General features: G+C 33.3%; 1 protein-coding gene across 2 annotated transcripts in view; it reads right to left on the bottom strand.

Moving 5' to 3' along the window:
• Window positions 1–19380, bottom strand: part of Shprh (SNF2 histone linker PHD RING helicase) — an 83005-nt gene that overhangs the window by 3021 nt on the left and 60604 nt on the right. For both annotated transcript variants that reach the window (XM_077801664.1, XM_077801663.1), the window contains 3 exons: window positions 3124–3216; window positions 2353–2439; window positions 1400–1578 (listed from right to left, as the gene is read on the bottom strand). In XM_077801664.1, the coding sequence (XP_077657790.1) occupies window positions 1400–1578; window positions 2353–2439; window positions 3124–3216 (359 nt within the window). The remainder of the gene's footprint in view (window positions 1–1399; window positions 1579–2352; window positions 2440–3123; window positions 3217–19380) is intronic.

The following is a 19380-nucleotide window of genomic DNA, read 5'->3' as shown; positions in this document are numbered from 1 at the left end:
AGCACTTAATCTTCCTTACCCTGCTCTACTTTTCTTGGTCCTAACACAGTATATCATTTACTTATTATGCTTATTGTTTACCAGTTGTCTCTCAACCAACTCCTAAGTCCTTTACAACTAGAATATAAGTTTCATTAGGGCATCTCAAGTGTTAGACAGTGCTTGGCAAATAGAAAGTGCTCAATAAAAATCTACTAAATAGCTGGGTTTGATGGTGTATGCTTGCAATCCCAGGGACTTGGAAGTTTGTATCTTCATGGTAAAGTGCCCTGAGTTTAAGTCCACTACCAAAAAATAAAAAATTTAAAGTCTATTGAATGAAGTATGTGGGGATTGATGTAGGTAGATTGTTCTAGCTGATGATGGACTTCTAATCTGACTAAGATCATCATCAGCACAGAGGAGGAAGTTACAGAGGACTGAAGACAGACTCCTCAGGGGTCTGATGTAACATTAGTTACTCGGTATATACTTATTATTCAATGAGTTCTTGGTAAGGATATGTATTTTTTTAAACATTCAATACATGTAATATCCAGAAGTTTATCTAGGAGGCCTTATCAAACATAAACATTCATTCTGATATTTGAGAAGAGGTAATACATACCAACCACATGATATTTCCTATTAGATTTGTTTTGGGTCCGAAACTAAATGTAATTATCTTTGAGTTGAACCAGGGTGATGTCTTTTCTTAGGGTAAGAATTTAAAAAGGAGCCATCTGTTTTCAGTCATGCATGAGTTGTGTCTTCTCTTAAACATAGGCTAATTTAGACAATCAAAGATCAATTCATCTCAAAGTCAAGATGGATACCTTCAACACTGCAGCTGTTGTTATGTATTCCTAATAAGCTTTTTAAATGAAATGACCAGGTTTCTGTTGAAGGGATGAAAGAAATCTAGAATTCAGGGGTTGCTGCTTGAAGGAAGAATGGTTGGAAATTTCATATCCTTTGGTCACACAGTAATGCTTAATAATCAAATAAGGAAATACAGGCTGAGCAATCCTAATCAAAAAATCCAAAACTTCTTACACAGACATGGTACTTTAAGTGTAAATTTCTACACCTGACCTCAGTGATGGATTGTAGTTAAAACCCAGGCATACTATACATAGCATATAAAATCACCTTTATACTATGTATATGAGGTGAAATATAAATGAATTTCATGTTTAGACTTAGGTCCTATCCCTAAGAAATCTCATTATGTATATGCAAATATTCCTAAATCTTAAAAAAATCTGAAATTCTTGTGGTATCACACATTTTCAAATAAGAGATACTCAACCTGTGATTAAAAATAATTAGGCTATAATGAACATAAATGAAGAATTTAAATGCCGCTTTGGTATCTGAGACCTGAGGCAAAGTGACTGAAACTAATTTTAGTTCTTACTTTGTCTGTCCAATTCGGTGCACCCTCCCTATGGCCTGAAGCTCATGGGCAGGGTTCAATATGGGCTCCACCAAAAGAACATGAGTTGCTTCAATGATAGTTAATCCATTAGAACCTGTATGCAGGGGCAGCAGCAAAATATTGATTTGGGGATCACGTTTAAATGCTGAAAGGTTCTCCTAAAAAAGAAAGGTACATTTTAATTTTAGCTGGATCAGGTAAAATAAGAGCAGTATGTTATAGCTCAGTTAAAAATGCTAATGGTATCCATTAGGTCACTGTGACACTTAAGAACTAAGAAATTTAAATGTAAAATCACTAATTTTAGGAAATAGAAACTTGTTGCTTATCTACTTATAAGGAAAAGCATCATGTAACCTTTCTTGTTCTTTACAAAATATAGTGGAATCACAAGATAAAGAATGTAATGTATGTAAATTAAACTGTATGAGTTTATAGGAAAAAGAGAGAAGGAAAGTAAAAAATATGCAAGAGTGAATGTGAAACAGAGGCATGAATCTAATAAATTTTCATTTGGTTTTGTGTATGTGTGTATCTCGAGGTATGTCATTGTGCTAAGTGTGATACCAGGACAATGTTAACCATATGTAGTTTTGCCTGATATAGAATCTGCAAAAATTAATTCCAGGGCATAAGGCCCCATTCAAAAGGCATATCATAGGCAATCTTTTCCCATATTAAAGAAAGGACTTCAAGTAAGAAGATCTATACAGAGATCCTTTGAGGAGTATAACTGAAAATAGACAGTGAAGAGACATAAAATACCTCTATCTTCTCTACTTTGCTTTAAAATTCTAATTCATAATTAATCAAACCTCAAATCTGCGTATGAAACTTATATGACATATGACAAAAAATGTTAGTAATTTAATAGCAATTTTAGTTTACAACTGAATGTACTTTTAAAAAGCAGGAGTAACACCTTGACATACCTGAAATGTCTTCACACGACTGATTTGTGCAAATTCTATGTTGTTGTCAGTGAGAGCTTTTGAAATAATATCTAATACATCTTGCCACTGAAACACAGGAAACGTATGAAAATTGGTATTTACACGGAGCTTTCAAAGAGGATCTGAGAGAGGATTAAAGCACAGTAACTTTTATACCTCAAAGTGATCAAAAACAAAATCTTCAAGTGCACTACCATTAATATTATTTAGTTCTATCATGAAATTAAATTATATATGTTTTATATATATATATATGTACAAACACACTTTTTTTGTATAAAATGCTGGCTGAAAGGATAAAAAACACAAGGGTCTTTAAAAATTAATTAAGATAAATAACAGAAAATAAATATGGAATGTTTAATGGATGTAATTACTTATCTCCTCAAAATGAAAATTTCCCAAAAATAAAAACTAGAACTTTATAGTCTGTAATTTGCTTTTTCTTAATTTGTGAAATAAGATTTTCAAGATTATGGGTTTCAATTTTTAAAATGTTCAAATAAGAAAATCTCCAAATGAAATTAACATAAAATCATAAAATGTTATCATAAGAATGGCACTGTGAAGAAGCATCAGATTTCTCTAGAAAAAAATTCTACCTTAAGGATATGGGGAAAAAAAGTCTAACAATAAAACTAAATCTTAACTAAATTATATTAGACATTACACATTAGTTTTCAGATATAAATGGATCAGAAAAAGAAAACCAGTCTGAGTTAATATTGAGGGTGAAAATGTTGATTATACCGTGGAGAAAACAAGTGCTTTAGCTCCTGGGTCTCTAAGCTGTATTTTCATCAGAGTTCTGACCACAGCTTCCACTTTTGTAGAATGGCTGCCCTTTGAATAAAAATAAGAAAACACATCACAATCAAATAAAATCTAGTTAAGAATAGAAAGGAAAATCATAAAAAATACTGTTTATTTGCAAAACTATGTATGTATCAAAACCAAAACAGGTACATATGTTTACTATTTTTTATTTTGTGTTTGCTGGAAATTTTCTTTAGTTTCAAATTGTAGAAGTCATGGAATTTACATCCAGAGAGAACTGAATATAAAGGCACACCAGAGAGTCATGCAGTGATATGACACTAAAGATATTTTAGTAAGATTTTTTAGTTAGGCAATTTGGTTTTAGAGTTATAAAATTTTGCCACATTAGTCTCTTATTCCAGATATTATGGATTAGAACTGTTACAAATATAAGAAATCAAAATTCTAATGCTAGCTAGCAAACAGGGAAGAAGCCAACAAAGAAAGAATATTTTCTTGCATGAACAAGCATAAAAAGAGAGGTACAAATTATGTTTACTTAAACTGAAGCAAATTCATACAAAGTTAACCATGTAAAAGTGCTTTTTTGCATCTTTCATAACCATTCTACCATAAAAAGATGAAAATGAGAAAAAAATGATTAAAAGTAGACAAATAAGAATAGGATGAAACTACAAGTGTTTCTATAGTTCTGAGAAAGTTTTCCTCTTAGAGTTTGACAAAGATTAAAGGCATGGGGTTTCAAATTAGGCATATCTAAGTTTCAACCCACAAGTTATATGGATTCTAACCTTCCTAAACCTTCTTTTCCTTATCTGACAAGGATGATAATTTTATCTATTTCCAAAACTGGTTTGACAATTCCATGAAAAAACACACACAGTTTTCAGCCTAACACCTGGCAAAGAGTAAACTAACTCAATAATTTTTATCTTTTTGAAATCATAATACAAGACTATGACCTAGAATATACCATAGGGGGGCAGATGTAACCAAAAAGAAGCAAACATATTTCCATAGCAACATTAGCCCTCTCCTAAATACCTTCATTTTTTTTTTTTGAGCACAGGGGATTTAACCCAGGGGCACTTGGCTACTGAGTCACATCCCTAGCCCTATTTTGTATTTTATTTAGAGACAGGATCTCACTGAGTTGCTTAGTGCCTCACTAAGTGCTGAGGTTGGCTTTGAACTCATGATCCTCCTGCCTCAACCTCCTGAGCTGCTAAGATTACAGTTCAGTGCCATTGAACCAGGCCTCAATATGTTTTCGCATGGAAAAATACTTAAAGGCCAATAAATAAATAAATAAATAAATAAATAAATAAATGTATGTACGTATGTATTATGTATGTTCCTACACATATGTTGAAAAAATTTATGTGTGTGTGTGTATGTTTAAAGTTTTAAAGTTCTACTAATTTTAAGTTGGCAAGATAGAATCATGGAAAATGTTTTAAAATCTTCATGCTAAAATCACAATTTTACATTTATTTCTCTAGATATACAAGGAATAATTTTTTATAAGCAACATTCCAAACTGGTGTGTTAAATCCTTGTAGGAAAAGACTAATACATTCTCTTTTTATGGAAGTTTACTGGGTTTAGTGGTAGCTCTCAGTAATCCCTTCCAAGTGCAATAGTTCTCAACCACTTGGGCCCAGGCTAGTTACTTCTCATTATAAAAGAAGAACGATAAGAAAGCTTAGAAATTAAAAGTTCTGCTTGGCAGAGAGCTACACAAGAAGTGAAATGAATTTATACCCTCTTCTTTCCAAATGGACAAAAAGTGGTCACTGAAAGAGAGAACAATAAAGAAAGAAGCTGTGGCCTGTATGTATCTGATTATGCACACCCTGCACAACTTTTGAAAACAAAGCCGGCAAAATGCATAGTCTTTATGCTAGGCTAATGTCCTCCATTAACTCCCCTCAAGGTGAAAGATTTCATATTTTAGACTACTTGACATTTACATTATAAATTATCATAAAAATGTTGGTTCAAATTTTAAGATGGCACATTAAAAAATCACTGTCTATTTTTTTGAAATATGAACTCATAATTTGTTGTTAAATGAAAATGCTGTTGACAACACAGAAACAACATGGAACACATACCATAGTAACAAAACTGAATAGCAGTTAAGATAAAAACCTGATTTCTGTCTGTTTTGCTAAATATATTACAAGCACTTTTTGGATCATTTTTTATAAGTTACAATAAAGCAATATGTATTTATTGAGCAAATAAGCAAACAGAAATTTACAGGATAAATATTTTTTATGTGTAACTTTCTCTAAACACTATTAAGGATCTGACAATTATCTTTCTAGATTCTATGCATTTTAGAAACCTACATTAAAATGCACTATACTTTACAAATATTTTTAAATATATTTGCAACATGGTCCTTTTATTTAACATTGTATCTAGCAACTGTGTTATACAGGACCCATATATTTACCTTACTTTGACAGCTGCATGATATTCCAGTATACAAAATTTATAAATATTTGCTCATTGACACATAATTACATTGATTATATTGTGCTTTGCTATTACAAACAACACTTTAGTGGTTATGCTTTTATTTACAACTTTAGGTGCATGTATGAAAATTCTTGTAGGAAAACAAAATTGCTGGTTAAAAGATAAAGAACTTTTTAGATATTTGGATTCTAAAAGATTCCCTATCAATCTGCCCTCTGAAAATAGTAAAACTTTTTTTTTTTTTTTTAATTGGTACCAGGACTGAACACAGGACACTCAACCAGTGAGCCACATTGGCAGCCCTTTTTAATATTTTTTATTTTGAGACAGGGTCTAAGTTGTTTAGTGCCTCATTTTTGCTGAGACTGGCTTTGAACTTGCAATCCTCTTGCCTCAGTATTCCGAGCTGCTAGGCTTACAGATGTGCAATACCATGCCTAGCTGAAAATACTACAATTTTAAGCTATCAATAGTTCAATGTGCTTGCTTCTTCCAATACTTATTAAAGTTTAATTTTTTTGCCAATCTGATAGGTGAAATGAGGAAGCAAATTTGTATTTAGTCTGCATTTCCCTGAGAGTAAGTATGAATATCATCTGCTGGGCAATTAGAATTCCTTTTCTATAAATTGTATATTCATATACTTTAACTAATTTTAAAAATTGCATTATCTTTTGCTACTGATATTCAGATCTTCATATAATGTAGATGTTAAACTTAGATTGTACATGTTTTCCTACTACTTCATTCACCCACAGTTCACATTTATCTGTGTTAAAAGCAATGATACAGGTAGCAGAATACAACAATTACTAATTGGGCATTATGTAAAATTGTGGATGTGTAACCGACGTGATTCTGCAATCTGCATTTGGGGTAAAATTGGGAGTTCATAACCCACTTCAATCTAATGTATGAAATATGATATGTCAAGAGCTTTGTAATGTTGTGAACAACCAATAAAAATTAAAAAAAGAAAAAAAAAGCAATGATACAAGCAAAAGTGTTAAACTGATACATTATTCAAGCTATGGTAACTCACAAAATGCTCGATGAATGACATTTGAATTTAACACTATTATTCCTTAAGTATTTTATTGAATTTTTTTTTGGCTAGACTTCCAAATTAGTCTTTTTGTTGTTGTTGTTGTTACTGGATTTAACCCAGGTGTGCTTAACCACTGAGCTACTTCCCCAGCCCTTTTTATTATTTTTTAAATTCTGAGACAGGGTCTCACCAAGTTGCTTAGGGCCTTGATAAGTTGCTGAGACTGGCTCTAAACTTTCAATCCTCCTACCTCAGTCTCTCAAGCCACTGGGATTACAGGTATATGCCACTGCACTCAGCTGAATTATTCTTTCATAAGGAAAAGGTGAGGGATTTTATTTGGAGAAGAATAGCATTTTTCTCAATTAATTGTTTTACCATGGTTCTACATAAGATATAATTTATTATTCATACCTCAAAGTATGAAAAAAAATCAAATGGCATTTACTTTTATATCACTCAGAGCTTACCCTGGAACTCTGTAAACAGTATACAATCAGTTAATTTAATGCCAAAAACCCTAATATTTACATATATTTAGACTTTTAAATTCCAAATATGTTAAGTAAAACACATTTAAAAACAAAATAAAATAAAAGGGGATCAGAATACAATTTGAAACTTCTAACATATTTTTCATTTTTTAAACAATATGCAAATCAAACCTTGCAATTAGTCTCAACAGATTAGGTAGACAATAAACTGTACCTCAAAACTATAGAGGCAATTTATGACAAACTCACAGTTAACATCACATTCAATGGTGAAAATTGAAAGCTTTTTTTCTAAGATCAAATCTTGCTTTCCCGCTCATAAAAGCTGACAAGAGCAGCCATGAAAGAAAACCATTTGACTTTACACAAAGCAGGCTCTATGGAGGATTTTGTTAGATATTTTTAATGAAACCACTGGAACTAGTATTAAAAGAGGCCAACAATTGGAGAGGTAGTAACCATCTTACTCACATTTATCAATGCTGACTTTTTTTCACCTATCAGCAACTATAGTGGAGGTCAACAAAGTCAGCAAACTTGTGGGGTTTTATTTCTAATCTTTAGAATCATAAATCCTTATCCATAACCAATATTGAAAGGACAATGTTTGGTCTACAAGCAGAGTCAATGAAAGGGAAGACTTTTTTCTATATTCATACCCATTCCCACATCACACAAGTCCCGTCTTCAAAATTTCAAGTAAGTTAGTTTGATTATTCAAATAGTCAATTCATTCAATAAAACACATTAAAAGGATCATTCACTATGATCAGGTGGGATTTATCCCTGGTATCCAATGATGATTCAACACAACACAAATCAATAAATATGATATACCATATTAACAGAGTAAAGAATTAAAAGCATATGATCACCTCAAGAGATGCAGGAAAAGCATGTGACAAAACTTAATGTCCTTTTATGACAAAACTCAACAGATTAGGTGGACAATAAACTGTACCTCAACATTATACAGGTCATATATGACAAACCCACAGATAACATCATATTCAATGGTGAAAAATTGAAAGCTTTTTTTCTAAGATCAAGAACAAGACAAGGATTCCCAGTCTTATAATTTCTTTAAACATAATACTAGAAGTCGTAGGAAGGGCAATTGGGTTAATGCTATGGTTTAGATATGAGGTGTTCCCCGAAAGTTCATGTGTTAGAAAATGCAAAAAAATTCAAATTAAATAACGTAAAATGATTGCATTATAAGAGCTTTAACCTAATTGGTGCATTAATCTGCTGATAGGGATTAACTGGGTAGTAACTGTAGGCAGGTAAGGTGTGGCTAGAGAAGGTGGCGCATTGGGGGCAACCCTCTGGGATATATATTACGTTCCTAGTGAGTGAGGCCCTTTCTCTGCTTCCTGATTGCCACGTCCTATTTGCTTTCCTCCACCCTGTCCTTCTGCCCTGATATTCTGCCTCATCTTGGGCATAGAGCAGTGTACATAGCTGGCTGTCTATGGACTGGAATTTCAGGAACTGTGAGCACCAAATAAAAATTTCCTCCTCTAAAATTGTTCTCATCAGGTCTTTTGGTGACAGTGGTGAAAAAGTTGACTAAAACAGTGACAGTGAGGTAAGAGAAAGAAATAAATGATATCTTAATAGGAAAGGATCAAGTGAAACTATCTAACTATCTTTGCTAATAAAGCAATTTTACCCATAGAAAACTCTAAAGACTGTACTATAAAATCTGACAAATGAATGCACTAATGTTGCAGGATACAAAAACAACACAAAAATCAGTAGTGTTTTCTATAGGTAAACAATAAACTACCTGAAGAAAATCTCATTTATAATTTCACAAAATTAAAATATATAGGGATAAATTTTTATCAAGAAGGTGAAAGTCTGTACATTGAAAACTAAAACAATGATGAAACCACAAAAAATCTGAACAGCCAACACAATTATGGGTAAAAAGAACAATGCTAGAGGTATCACATTCCCTCATTTTAAAACACATTACAAAGCTAGAGTAATCAAAACAGTAAGGTACTGACATTAAAAATAGCCACAATGAGAAATGGAATAGGAAAACCTAGAAATAACCCCCACCCACAAACACACACAGTCAGTTGATCTTTAACAAGGACAATCCGTTCACTTACAGTTCTGGGAAAATTCATTATCCACATGCAAAAAAATGGGCCTTTATCTCACCCCATTCTCAAGAATCAACTCAGAATGGATTAAACAACTTAAATGTAAGATCTGAAACTGCAAAGCTACTAGAAAAAAAATTGCAGGGAAAAGCCTTATTAACACTGATTATAGCAAAGTTGTTTTGATATGATCTGAAAAGCACAGGCAACAAAACAAACATAGATCAATGGGAATTCATTACATGAAAAAGATTCTGCACAATAAATAAAATAAATTAACAGGGTAATGAGACAATCTGTGAAACAGGAGAAAATGTTTGCTAACCATCTACCTGATAAGGGGTTAATATCCAAAACATATAAGAAACTCAAACAACTAAATGGCAAGAAAGAATACAATTTAAAAAGAACCAAGAAACTGAAAAGACATTTTTAAAAAGAAGACATACAAATGGGTAGCAGATTATGAAAAGGGCTCACTAACACTAACCATCAGGGAAATGGAAGTTAAAATCATAATGACTATCACCTCAAGGATGGCTAGCATCAATAAACAAGAGAAAACTAGTGGGGGTGAGAATGTAGAGAAAAAAGGCCCTTGTACAATATTGGTGACATTGTAAATTAGTATAGCCATTAACAGAAAATGAGATGAATGTCCCTAAAAAAATTAATAACAGAACTACTAAGTGATCTAGAAATTCCACTTCTGGGTATATATCCAAAGGAAATGAAATCAGTATGTCAAGGAGATACTGCACTCCTATGTTCACTGCAGTGTTAGTCACAATGTTGCAGGATTATTCAGAATAGCCAAGAAATGGAATCAACTTAAATGTTTATCAACTGATAGAAAGAAAAATGTGATATCTACACAGAATGGAATACTGTTTAACCTTAATAAAGAAGGAAATTCTGTCATTTGCATCAATGTGGGTGAACCAGGGAGAGTGGGAATCATTGGAAAAATGTTAAGTAAAGGATATAAGGATTTTAAGCAGAAAGAATCTGTTTTTGAGATAATATTACACAATATGGTGAATAAAGTAAGTAAAAATGTATTATTGAAAACTGCTAAGAGGATAGATTTTAAGTGTTCTCACTACAAAAGTATGAGAGGTAATATTATATAATAAGATTAACTTAATCATTCTACAATGTCTACATATATGAAAACATTGTATACCATAAATGTTTTCACTTGTCAGTTAAAAAAAGAACTACATCATACAGTACATATGATGAAAAGATAACTTTCTTATCTGCAAATACATGCAGTCTACTGCTTGTTATAGAATATGAGGAAAACCTAAAAAGGATTATACTGCTGCTTTGACCTGAAAGCATTTAAATGGATGCTTTATTAACTGTCTTAATGAATAATATACACATTCTACTACTCTTTTTAATATTTCCATCTAAAATATGTAAATGAACTTGGACTCAAATCTTCCAGTTTCAGAGATTATTAAATGTGGTCACTGCTATGGATTATTTGTTTTGTTAAAAAATGTTAAAATAGGAAAAAGTGGATGGGTTATATGTAGATAAGCTGGATAGAAAAAGAGATTAGGATGAATAAACATGCAAGGTGTTAAGAGTTTGATATTATCAAGACAAATAAATTAGTAGCTTCAGTCCAACTGAGCTTATTTTTTAGAAATAGCAGTAAACATACAGGTGCAAAGTTAGTCTGGAATGATATGTATTAGGAGTAGTGAGCACGGGAATAAAAATCCCATGAAACTGCTAGATCAGTTTTAAACATACTAGGCTGATAAAGCTGCATTTAATTATAAGTACCTCTGTCCTCTTCTGAAGCTCTTGTTCCTTTCCTCATTCTACCCCTTTTTCATCAATCTCTTCAGTTTTCCCAGGTATATATGCAACAACCCTAAATTTGTTCAACTCTTGGTTCTTTTCCATGTTTCTGAAACATTAATGGCCAAGATCCAGCTCTGGAAAGAAGATATAACATCTGTTTCCAGCCTTTAGTTGACTGTCATTTTTCTCTCTGGTGCATTAAGGTCAACTACAGAACTGGATAACAAAGCACGATCACTCAGCTCAAGCCTGTTGTTTCTACTGTTTTCCCAATCAAGAGAAAAAGCCAGCACCCAAAACATTAATTCAACAATGAAGAAGTGAACTGTAGTCTTTAACTTTCTGGAAAATAAAGTACAAAGTTAAAAACTCTAGACTTTGTGGTAGCAAGTTAAGGCACTTAAAATATGGGTGATACTATTACCACTAAAGGTCAATAAACAATATTTCTTATGAAGTTCAGACTAGAAGTCATCTAGTAGCACAGATTAAGGTCCAGAAATGCTGTGAAACTTCCTAGCTATTCTAGGAACTAACTTAATTTTATTACAGAGTTAAATCTGATTGGAAAAGTGTGCTGGGTAATCAGTTATAGGATCCAGCTGCAAAATTCTGAGAATTAAACGGTATAAGAAAATGGAAAGAAAATTCAGTTTTATTTCTTTGCCTTGTATTTAGTAGAGTTAAATAATTCTAGTAATAAAGCAATCAAAAACAGTATGCAATTTAGAATTTGATCATTTTCTCCCCTTTAGGATAAGACTATTTACCAATGGAATATTAGAGTAAGCAGTGCCTTTCATTTCCTGAAGTCTTATTACTGGAAAAAAGGGAGGAAACAATACTATTAAAAATATTTCAGTACAGTGTAGAAAGGTACACTATTGTTGGCTTCATTCTATTTCCTTCACATCCATGTCCTATCTGCTGAGATCCATTACTTAAGGGAAGAAAACAAAGAGGACAGATAGATCTCCCTGCTGCAGCATTAAGTTACTTGCATTTAACTTATATAACAAATAAACTGTGCTCTGTAACAGGAAGGCTTTGTATTTTTCTTTAATGACTTTACAATAAAAGTGAGTATTTACGGCACAATTTAAAACAAGCCATGCCAATCCATAACCCTGAATCAGGAAGTTGTTGCCAATATATTTCTTTGTCTATCACCAGTATAGTCCTCCTCCTTCCTATGTCACCTTCTATTTTTTTCTATTTACCTAATCTGTTCACATCTTTCTGTCACTCCTTTTTCTGTGCAGTGTGTCTGTGGATTCCCATGGTCTTGCTAAGTTCTATTTGAAGAGTTAAGGGCTAAGGTGGCTGCTGAATCCCGAAGAACATTAAGAAAAGTCAACATAATGGAGATGACGAATGTACTTAGTCCTATTTTTTTATCAAACAGAAGAACATTTATGCTTAGAGACTACGTCAACAGTCAAGCCATATCTTTGGAGCTTTTATATATATTATATATCCATAGATTTATATTTCCTATATATGAAATAAACACACTAAAACATGAAACACTTCTAGTGAAGTCTTACAGTAGGGGGGCTGTCAGTCACTTAGCACTGTAAAGTGAAAGCCAAATGAATTCACTTTCAGAAGTGTTAAGAACTTGAAAATTTGTTATTCACATGCTCATTATGGTAAATTTCTCGATGCAGTATAGCATAATGAAAAAGGGAATTATAGAAAATTTCATGGGTAATAGTGTCAAATAAAGTCAACAGAGAAATGAAGAAAGCTAGTTAGAAAAATAATTAGAAGTTACAATGAAACTGATGTGATACAGCAATCTGTATACGGGGTAAAATTGGGAGTTCATAACCCACTTGAACCAAACTGTGAAATATGATGTATTAAGAACTATGTAATGTTTTGAATGACCAACAATAAAAAAAAAAAAGAAGTTACAATGAGATTCTTTTTTGAAAGGCAAAGTTTAAATAATGTAAAATTTGTATTACATTATTTTCTGCATGATTTCTTTCATTTTACTTGGTTCTATTATAAGTAGTATTTATACAGTAATATTGTACACACTGTTTACCATTTTTTTCCAAATGGAAAACACATGTGTAGTTAAAGTGTGACTATTTATATGCATTACAATGTAAAAGTGATACTATAAAAATTAAGATGTAGTGAAGAGAAGGATTGAAGAAGAAACATATATACTTATTTCTTCATATTTTAAAGTGAAAAGTCCACAGATTATACCTAAAGCTAGTACTTCAAGAAAAAATTTACATAAATCACTAAAAGTGATATAAATGGTTCCTAGAATTCAAAACAGAAACTGTTCACAGTGGTAAGGTAAAAAAGGGAGAATGGAGAGCATTATTTTCCACGGTGTGACGTTCTGTATTATTCTGAAGTAATTTGTTTTTTCTTTTTGGTGAAATTATTTCTATTAAAAAATAAATAACAACCTTTTCTTCTACTTTTATTTCTTACAGTTAAATAAGGATTTTAGGGAGATGAAAGGAAGGACTGTAGTTCTGGGACTTTTAACTTAAACTTCAAGGATACCAACAGAATATTATCACAAGTGAACTAGTTCTGCAAATCATGTCGTCACTCAGTGCTGTTCCTGTAATGCCTCTTACTGCCCTAGGGTCAAGTGCATGCCTAGTCTATACAACCTGCCACAGATGAGGAGTTTCAGCTTTGTCAGAGGTGGGGCAATCACATCTGGAACAGAGCACAGATAATAACCTTCCAGTTACTAGTTGGAATAATTTTTGCAATATTTTAATTATTTTTATTACAAAAATCAAAGGTCTGGAGACTACAGACTTCGAAGATTTCACGAAACTGAGAAACATCACTTTAACGAAGACAGATTCACACAATTTCCCTTCCCCACCTCCCCAGGAAAGAGAATGAAATTCTCTAATAGGTAATATGAGCACCATAGGATTGTACTGGTGAAAGGTAATAGATTTTTCTTTGGTTTTCCTTAGTGGCTTTAAATTTGCAAATAACTTGGATGTTACTATTATTGTTCAGAATAGAGTTCCTATTTTGATTAATTTCCCACTTTCATTCTGGACTTTTCTTTTTGAAATAAAGCTACCTCCTTCAAAGTACCTGTATATTCCATAGTAGTTTTAGCTAAGTAAGACCAGTCAACATTATTTTATTATCTGTTCATGGTAAACACTCATGCTATAGTGGCATATGCAACTTAGGACAGTTATGAAGTTTGTCTGATTGGTTCCACAGAATAGGAATACTTTTCAAGCACATGCCTCAGGCAATTGCTGGGTTCTGTATCCATTGTCCAGTCACACCTTACTTGAATGAAACAAAATGGAAACCCCACCTAGGGGGAGAGAAATCTTACACAAGTGCACTCAGTAACAAAAATAGTATCATTTTAAACATTTTGCAAAATTGTTTTGAACTCAGAGTTAGCAAGTAAAAATTTAATTTGGATTCAAATGCTCTTATGGATGTACATGTAAATACTGTTGAATTGTTTATCCATTCAGCATCTATCCAAATACTTACTGAGTGCCCATTATATACCAGGAATTGTTTTGTACTTAGGATATAGCAGTGAATAAAACAAAGTCCCTAATGTTTCCACATTATAAAGAAGCTTACACTATACAATTAAATTTTTCCCAAAGGCACTTTATAGTTTATGTCTTCAAAGTCTTTACTGTATGTTTAAATTACTGCAAGCTATGACCAATTTCCACTGAAAACTTACCAACAGTTCAGCATTTCAAGTGGTTAAGTTGGCCAGTAAATAGAAATTGTTTTCTTGTAAACATATTTAGTCATGTTGTACTCTAACAGAAACACACAATTGCATTCTGAATTGACCAGTTAATGTTAATGTATAGATTATTTAGATTTAAATAAATTATTTAGGAATTACATTTACTTAATTATTTTATATCTAAACTCAGTAAGATTTCATAATTGTTTTTTCTATCCTGATGTTTAATTATATTTCAAGAAATACGAGATACATGTCATGAGTTAACTGAAAAAGCACTAATTTAAAAAAAAAGGGGGGGAGGAATAGGATTCTACATATAGTGGAATACTATACACAGTATTGCTAGGCTTTTCTGGGAGTTTGAATGTAGATACAATATTTTCTCTACAAACAGACTACAAGATATCTCCTTTTCAACAGATTTCTTATTAAAAGCAGATTCCTGGATCATATCCTACACGTAATGAGTCAAAATTTATCAATGTGGGGCCTGAAAAAACTCTATTTTCAAGAGCAAGCTGGTTGATTATCATACTCTAATGTTTAAGAAGATAAAGTAATTGTGCATGTGTGTGGTAGAGGTGTGTTGGGGGGAAAGTTGTGTATTGTTGTGGCTATATCTATTTTCTCCTGGATGAAACTTCTTATGCCGTAAGAATCATATCCATTATGGAGTCAGGTTTTTCACTGGCAAAATTATTTGTATGAAACCTAGCCAAACACAGGACACAGAGAACATGCCACGTGGGGTATATGTTCTGCCAAGAGACCTACTTCAGCATCCAAAATGCCTGGCAGTTGTCAGAACTTGCAAGGGGAATTTTGTTTACTTTGTGAAATGCCCAGTAGGTTCCAAAGGTCACTTAGGAATATTGTCATACTAATGGTTAGGAAAGACAGGTTCTTTAAGTGAAATGTATTCACCAAAGGGACATTTTTTATCTCAATATTTATTTTATTTCTGGTCAATCAATAAAATTCCTTACATTGTGAAATTTCTAATTTCCAAAAATACCATTAGGAAAAAAAGAGGAATACTACTTAATATTATTTAAAAAAATTTTTTTTTTAGTTGTCAATGGACCTTTATTTTATTTTATTTATCTATCTATATGTGGTGCTGAGAATTGAACCCAGTGCCTCACACATGCTAGGCAAGCGCTCTACCATTGAGCTATGACCCTAGCCCTAATACTGTTTATTGTCTCCAAATATCTTTTACCTGATGTCAACTATATGATTATGCACTGTATGTGATCGTTTGTTATGTCCAAGAATCTTGACAGGAATACTTATTGTAAAATAAACATTTCAAATAAAACAAAAATTTCAATGAAATAAAAAAAATTACTTCTTAGTTTATTGAATTACAGGAATATGGTAATTAACAATAGTATAAACGAAAAATACTCTTATTTAGGTTTCGGAAGAGTCTGAACCAATAGTTCTAAAATGTGAAAATACTGCCTTAATTATTTATATAGTTTCGTGTTTATTTTACATACATAATCACTTCTTCCTCAACTTTAAGAGTGATGACCATTTAATGAAGAAGTTTCAGAAAGAAGAGTGAGGCGAAGTCTGAAAATACAATAAACAGATGCTTCAAGGAGAAAGTGACAGACAGTAGGGCAGAAATGTGACAGAAGTCAGAGGAGGTGACAGCAGATGGCAGAAGTGGCAGACATGAATGGTGACAGAACAGGCAATAAGCAGCAAACACAAACGTGGTGAAAAGCAATGTGAAAAAGTGGAGGAGGGATAAAACTTGTTTGCATAATGGTACAACATTCAGTGATGCATTAATAAAAAGGAAATGCAAGTACATATCCATCTACGACAAGAGGGAAATTATTAAATCTAGTATAAACTCTAAATCTTCTATTTTTTTTTAGTAAGATGCTTCTATTAATTCATGTGTTCACTAATACCCAGAAAAGACAGGAAGAAGTGAGAGCACAAGAAGTAGATTTCAATACTCATATCCCTGTCCCAACAGGACAACAAATATAACTGTCCTGATCTCTTCTGGGTGTCTAGGAAACCTGCCACAAGTGAACAGGTGTTTGGGTTTGATGGGCTCAGTGACTCAGTTCAGAGGTTGTGATGTTTACTGGTAGATATAGCAATTACTTCCTCAAACTCAGTGAATCCTGACACAGCAGTTCTGCTTCATGCTAGTTCCTTGAACTGTGATGAAAGCTTTCATCACCCAAAGGTGAACTGCTGCTTCTTAGCCATGAAAGCCATCTGAGGCCCTTGGGATGCCTGCAGCCAGCTGAAGAGACAGAAAAGAAAGACAGAGCTGAGACAGATTATCTTTAGGGGAAGGAAAGAAAAGAAAACTATAGGAGTGGGAAGAAAGTGGTAGGGGGGACTGGGCAGGAGAGTAGTTCTATGTGTGGTGAATGAGACAAACGCACCACCAAAGGCCAAAGGGCTGATCAGTGGATTCTTCACTCTGAAACTCTTTGTCATGTGCCTTAAAAATACACACTTATCTAGGCGGTTCACAGAGAACAGGACTAGATGATTCTGAAGTCATGATCCTCTCATTTAAATATAAAACTTGCCCATGTGGTTTTTCCCTTATTGTTCTCCAGTTCCCCCTGCTTATTTACCTCTTTTACACCCTGTTCTGTTTCTATCCCTGAACCTTTTGTTGGTGCCCCATGGAACCTGTGCTTTAAGATCAACAAACTTTCTCATCTTTGATACCATTTACTACTGAACACTACCTTTCATTCGCTGAAGAACTCTGGTGCCTAACTTATAATCTTCAGCTCTCTGAACTCTAGATATTATATACTATATACTTGGGTTGTAACCCATCCAACATCCAAGTCTCACCACTTTATTTTCTAGACCCTCCCCCCCTTTTTTCCCTTTACCTCACTTGGGTCACTTACTTCCACTATCACATTCATGGTATTTAATACCCGTTCTCTCTGAAATGACTAATTCAACTCTCCCCTCCTCAGATAAGGACTCCTACCCTAGTAGTTTTTTTTTTATTCAACAGCTTAACCAATGGCTGTTATCTGACTTCAAAGAGATCTCTGCCTTCTCTCTTATATATCAACACACTCCCTATCTTTTTTCTTTTTCTGGGGTACCAGGAATAGAACCCAGGGGCGTTCAACCACTGAGCCACATCCCCAACCCTATTTTGTATTTTATTTAAAGACAAACTCTCACTGAGTTGCTTAGTGCTTCAATTTTGCTGAGGCTGGCTTTGAACTTGCAGTTCTCCTGCCTCAGCCTCCCAACCCACTGGAATTACAGGTATGTGCCACTGTGCCTGGCCACTACCTATCTTTTCACAAAACTTATACTACACATTATTCTTTTTCTATCTTCAGCCTTCTTTTTTTTTAAACTGAAGATTAAACATGCTGAAAAATATTTAACAAAACAAACAAAAGAAATATCTTTGCTTACAATTCTTACAGCTAAATGTATAAAATAGTGGGCATTTTCTCTTTCCATTTATTTACCTCCTGTTCACTCATCAATCTCTCCCCATCTGCCCCTCACCATATTGAGTTCTTTTAGAAATCACCAATGACCTCCACTAGCTTTTTAAATCCATATTATAAGCAGATGATCCATTTTCATTACCATTGGACACAGGTGATCTCTTTACTGAAGCAGTGCGTTCCTGAGGTCTCTGTAAACAGCACATACTCTGGGATTGCCTGTGTCTCTATTTCTTGCTCAGGCTTTTTCAGACTTTCATCTCTTTATTCATATTTTATTTATTTGTTTTTAGTATTAGGTATTGAACCCAGGGATGCTTCCCCACTGAGCCACATTCCTAGACCTTTTTGAGATAAGAAGTATCTTGCTAAATTGCTTAGAGCCTCACTAAATTGCCAAGGCTGGCCTTGAACTTGCAATCCTCTAGCCTCAGCCTCCCAAGCCTCTGGGATTATGTACCACCATATCCCATTCAAACTTCAGCTTCTACGTTAGAAACCTCAAATATAAAGTGTCTAAATACCTTATTAGAAACTATAACTTTAGTCACCTATTTTTCACATGAGCAACTGGGGGATCATTTATTAAATTTCTTTCTTTACCAATGCCTACAACATTCTATTTTACTAACTAACTTTAAGTATCCCTTGAATATACTTATTTTTCTCTATGTCCACTACCATCAATCCATTGAAATCACCAATATGACTACTGTGACTTCATAAACTGGTGTCCCCCAATTTTTCCTACTCTAATCTTTTCTATCCCTGATAGTCTATTTTCCATATTCAGCAAGAAGGATCCCTTAAAAATCTAAATCCAATCATTATACTTTCTTGCTTGTAACATTTAATGGCTTTATATGGAAATAAAATTCTCAAACCTTCAAATGACCTTTCAACCCCTCGCCCTGCTTGGGCCATTCAAATTTTCATTCTTGTTTTCTGCACTGCAGTCTTTAGTTTATTTGAGTCATTCTTTTCTCAGGTCTTTTCATATATTGTGTGTGTGTGTGTGTGCACACGCACG

Source organism: Urocitellus parryii, chromosome 8, assembly GCF_045843805.1.
Source record: "Urocitellus parryii isolate mUroPar1 chromosome 8, mUroPar1.hap1, whole genome shotgun sequence".
Taxonomy (NCBI): Eukaryota; Metazoa; Chordata; class Mammalia; order Rodentia; family Sciuridae; genus Urocitellus; species Urocitellus parryii.
Note: the sequence above shows the minus strand (reverse complement) of the source record. Positions and strands in the feature narration are given on the sequence as shown.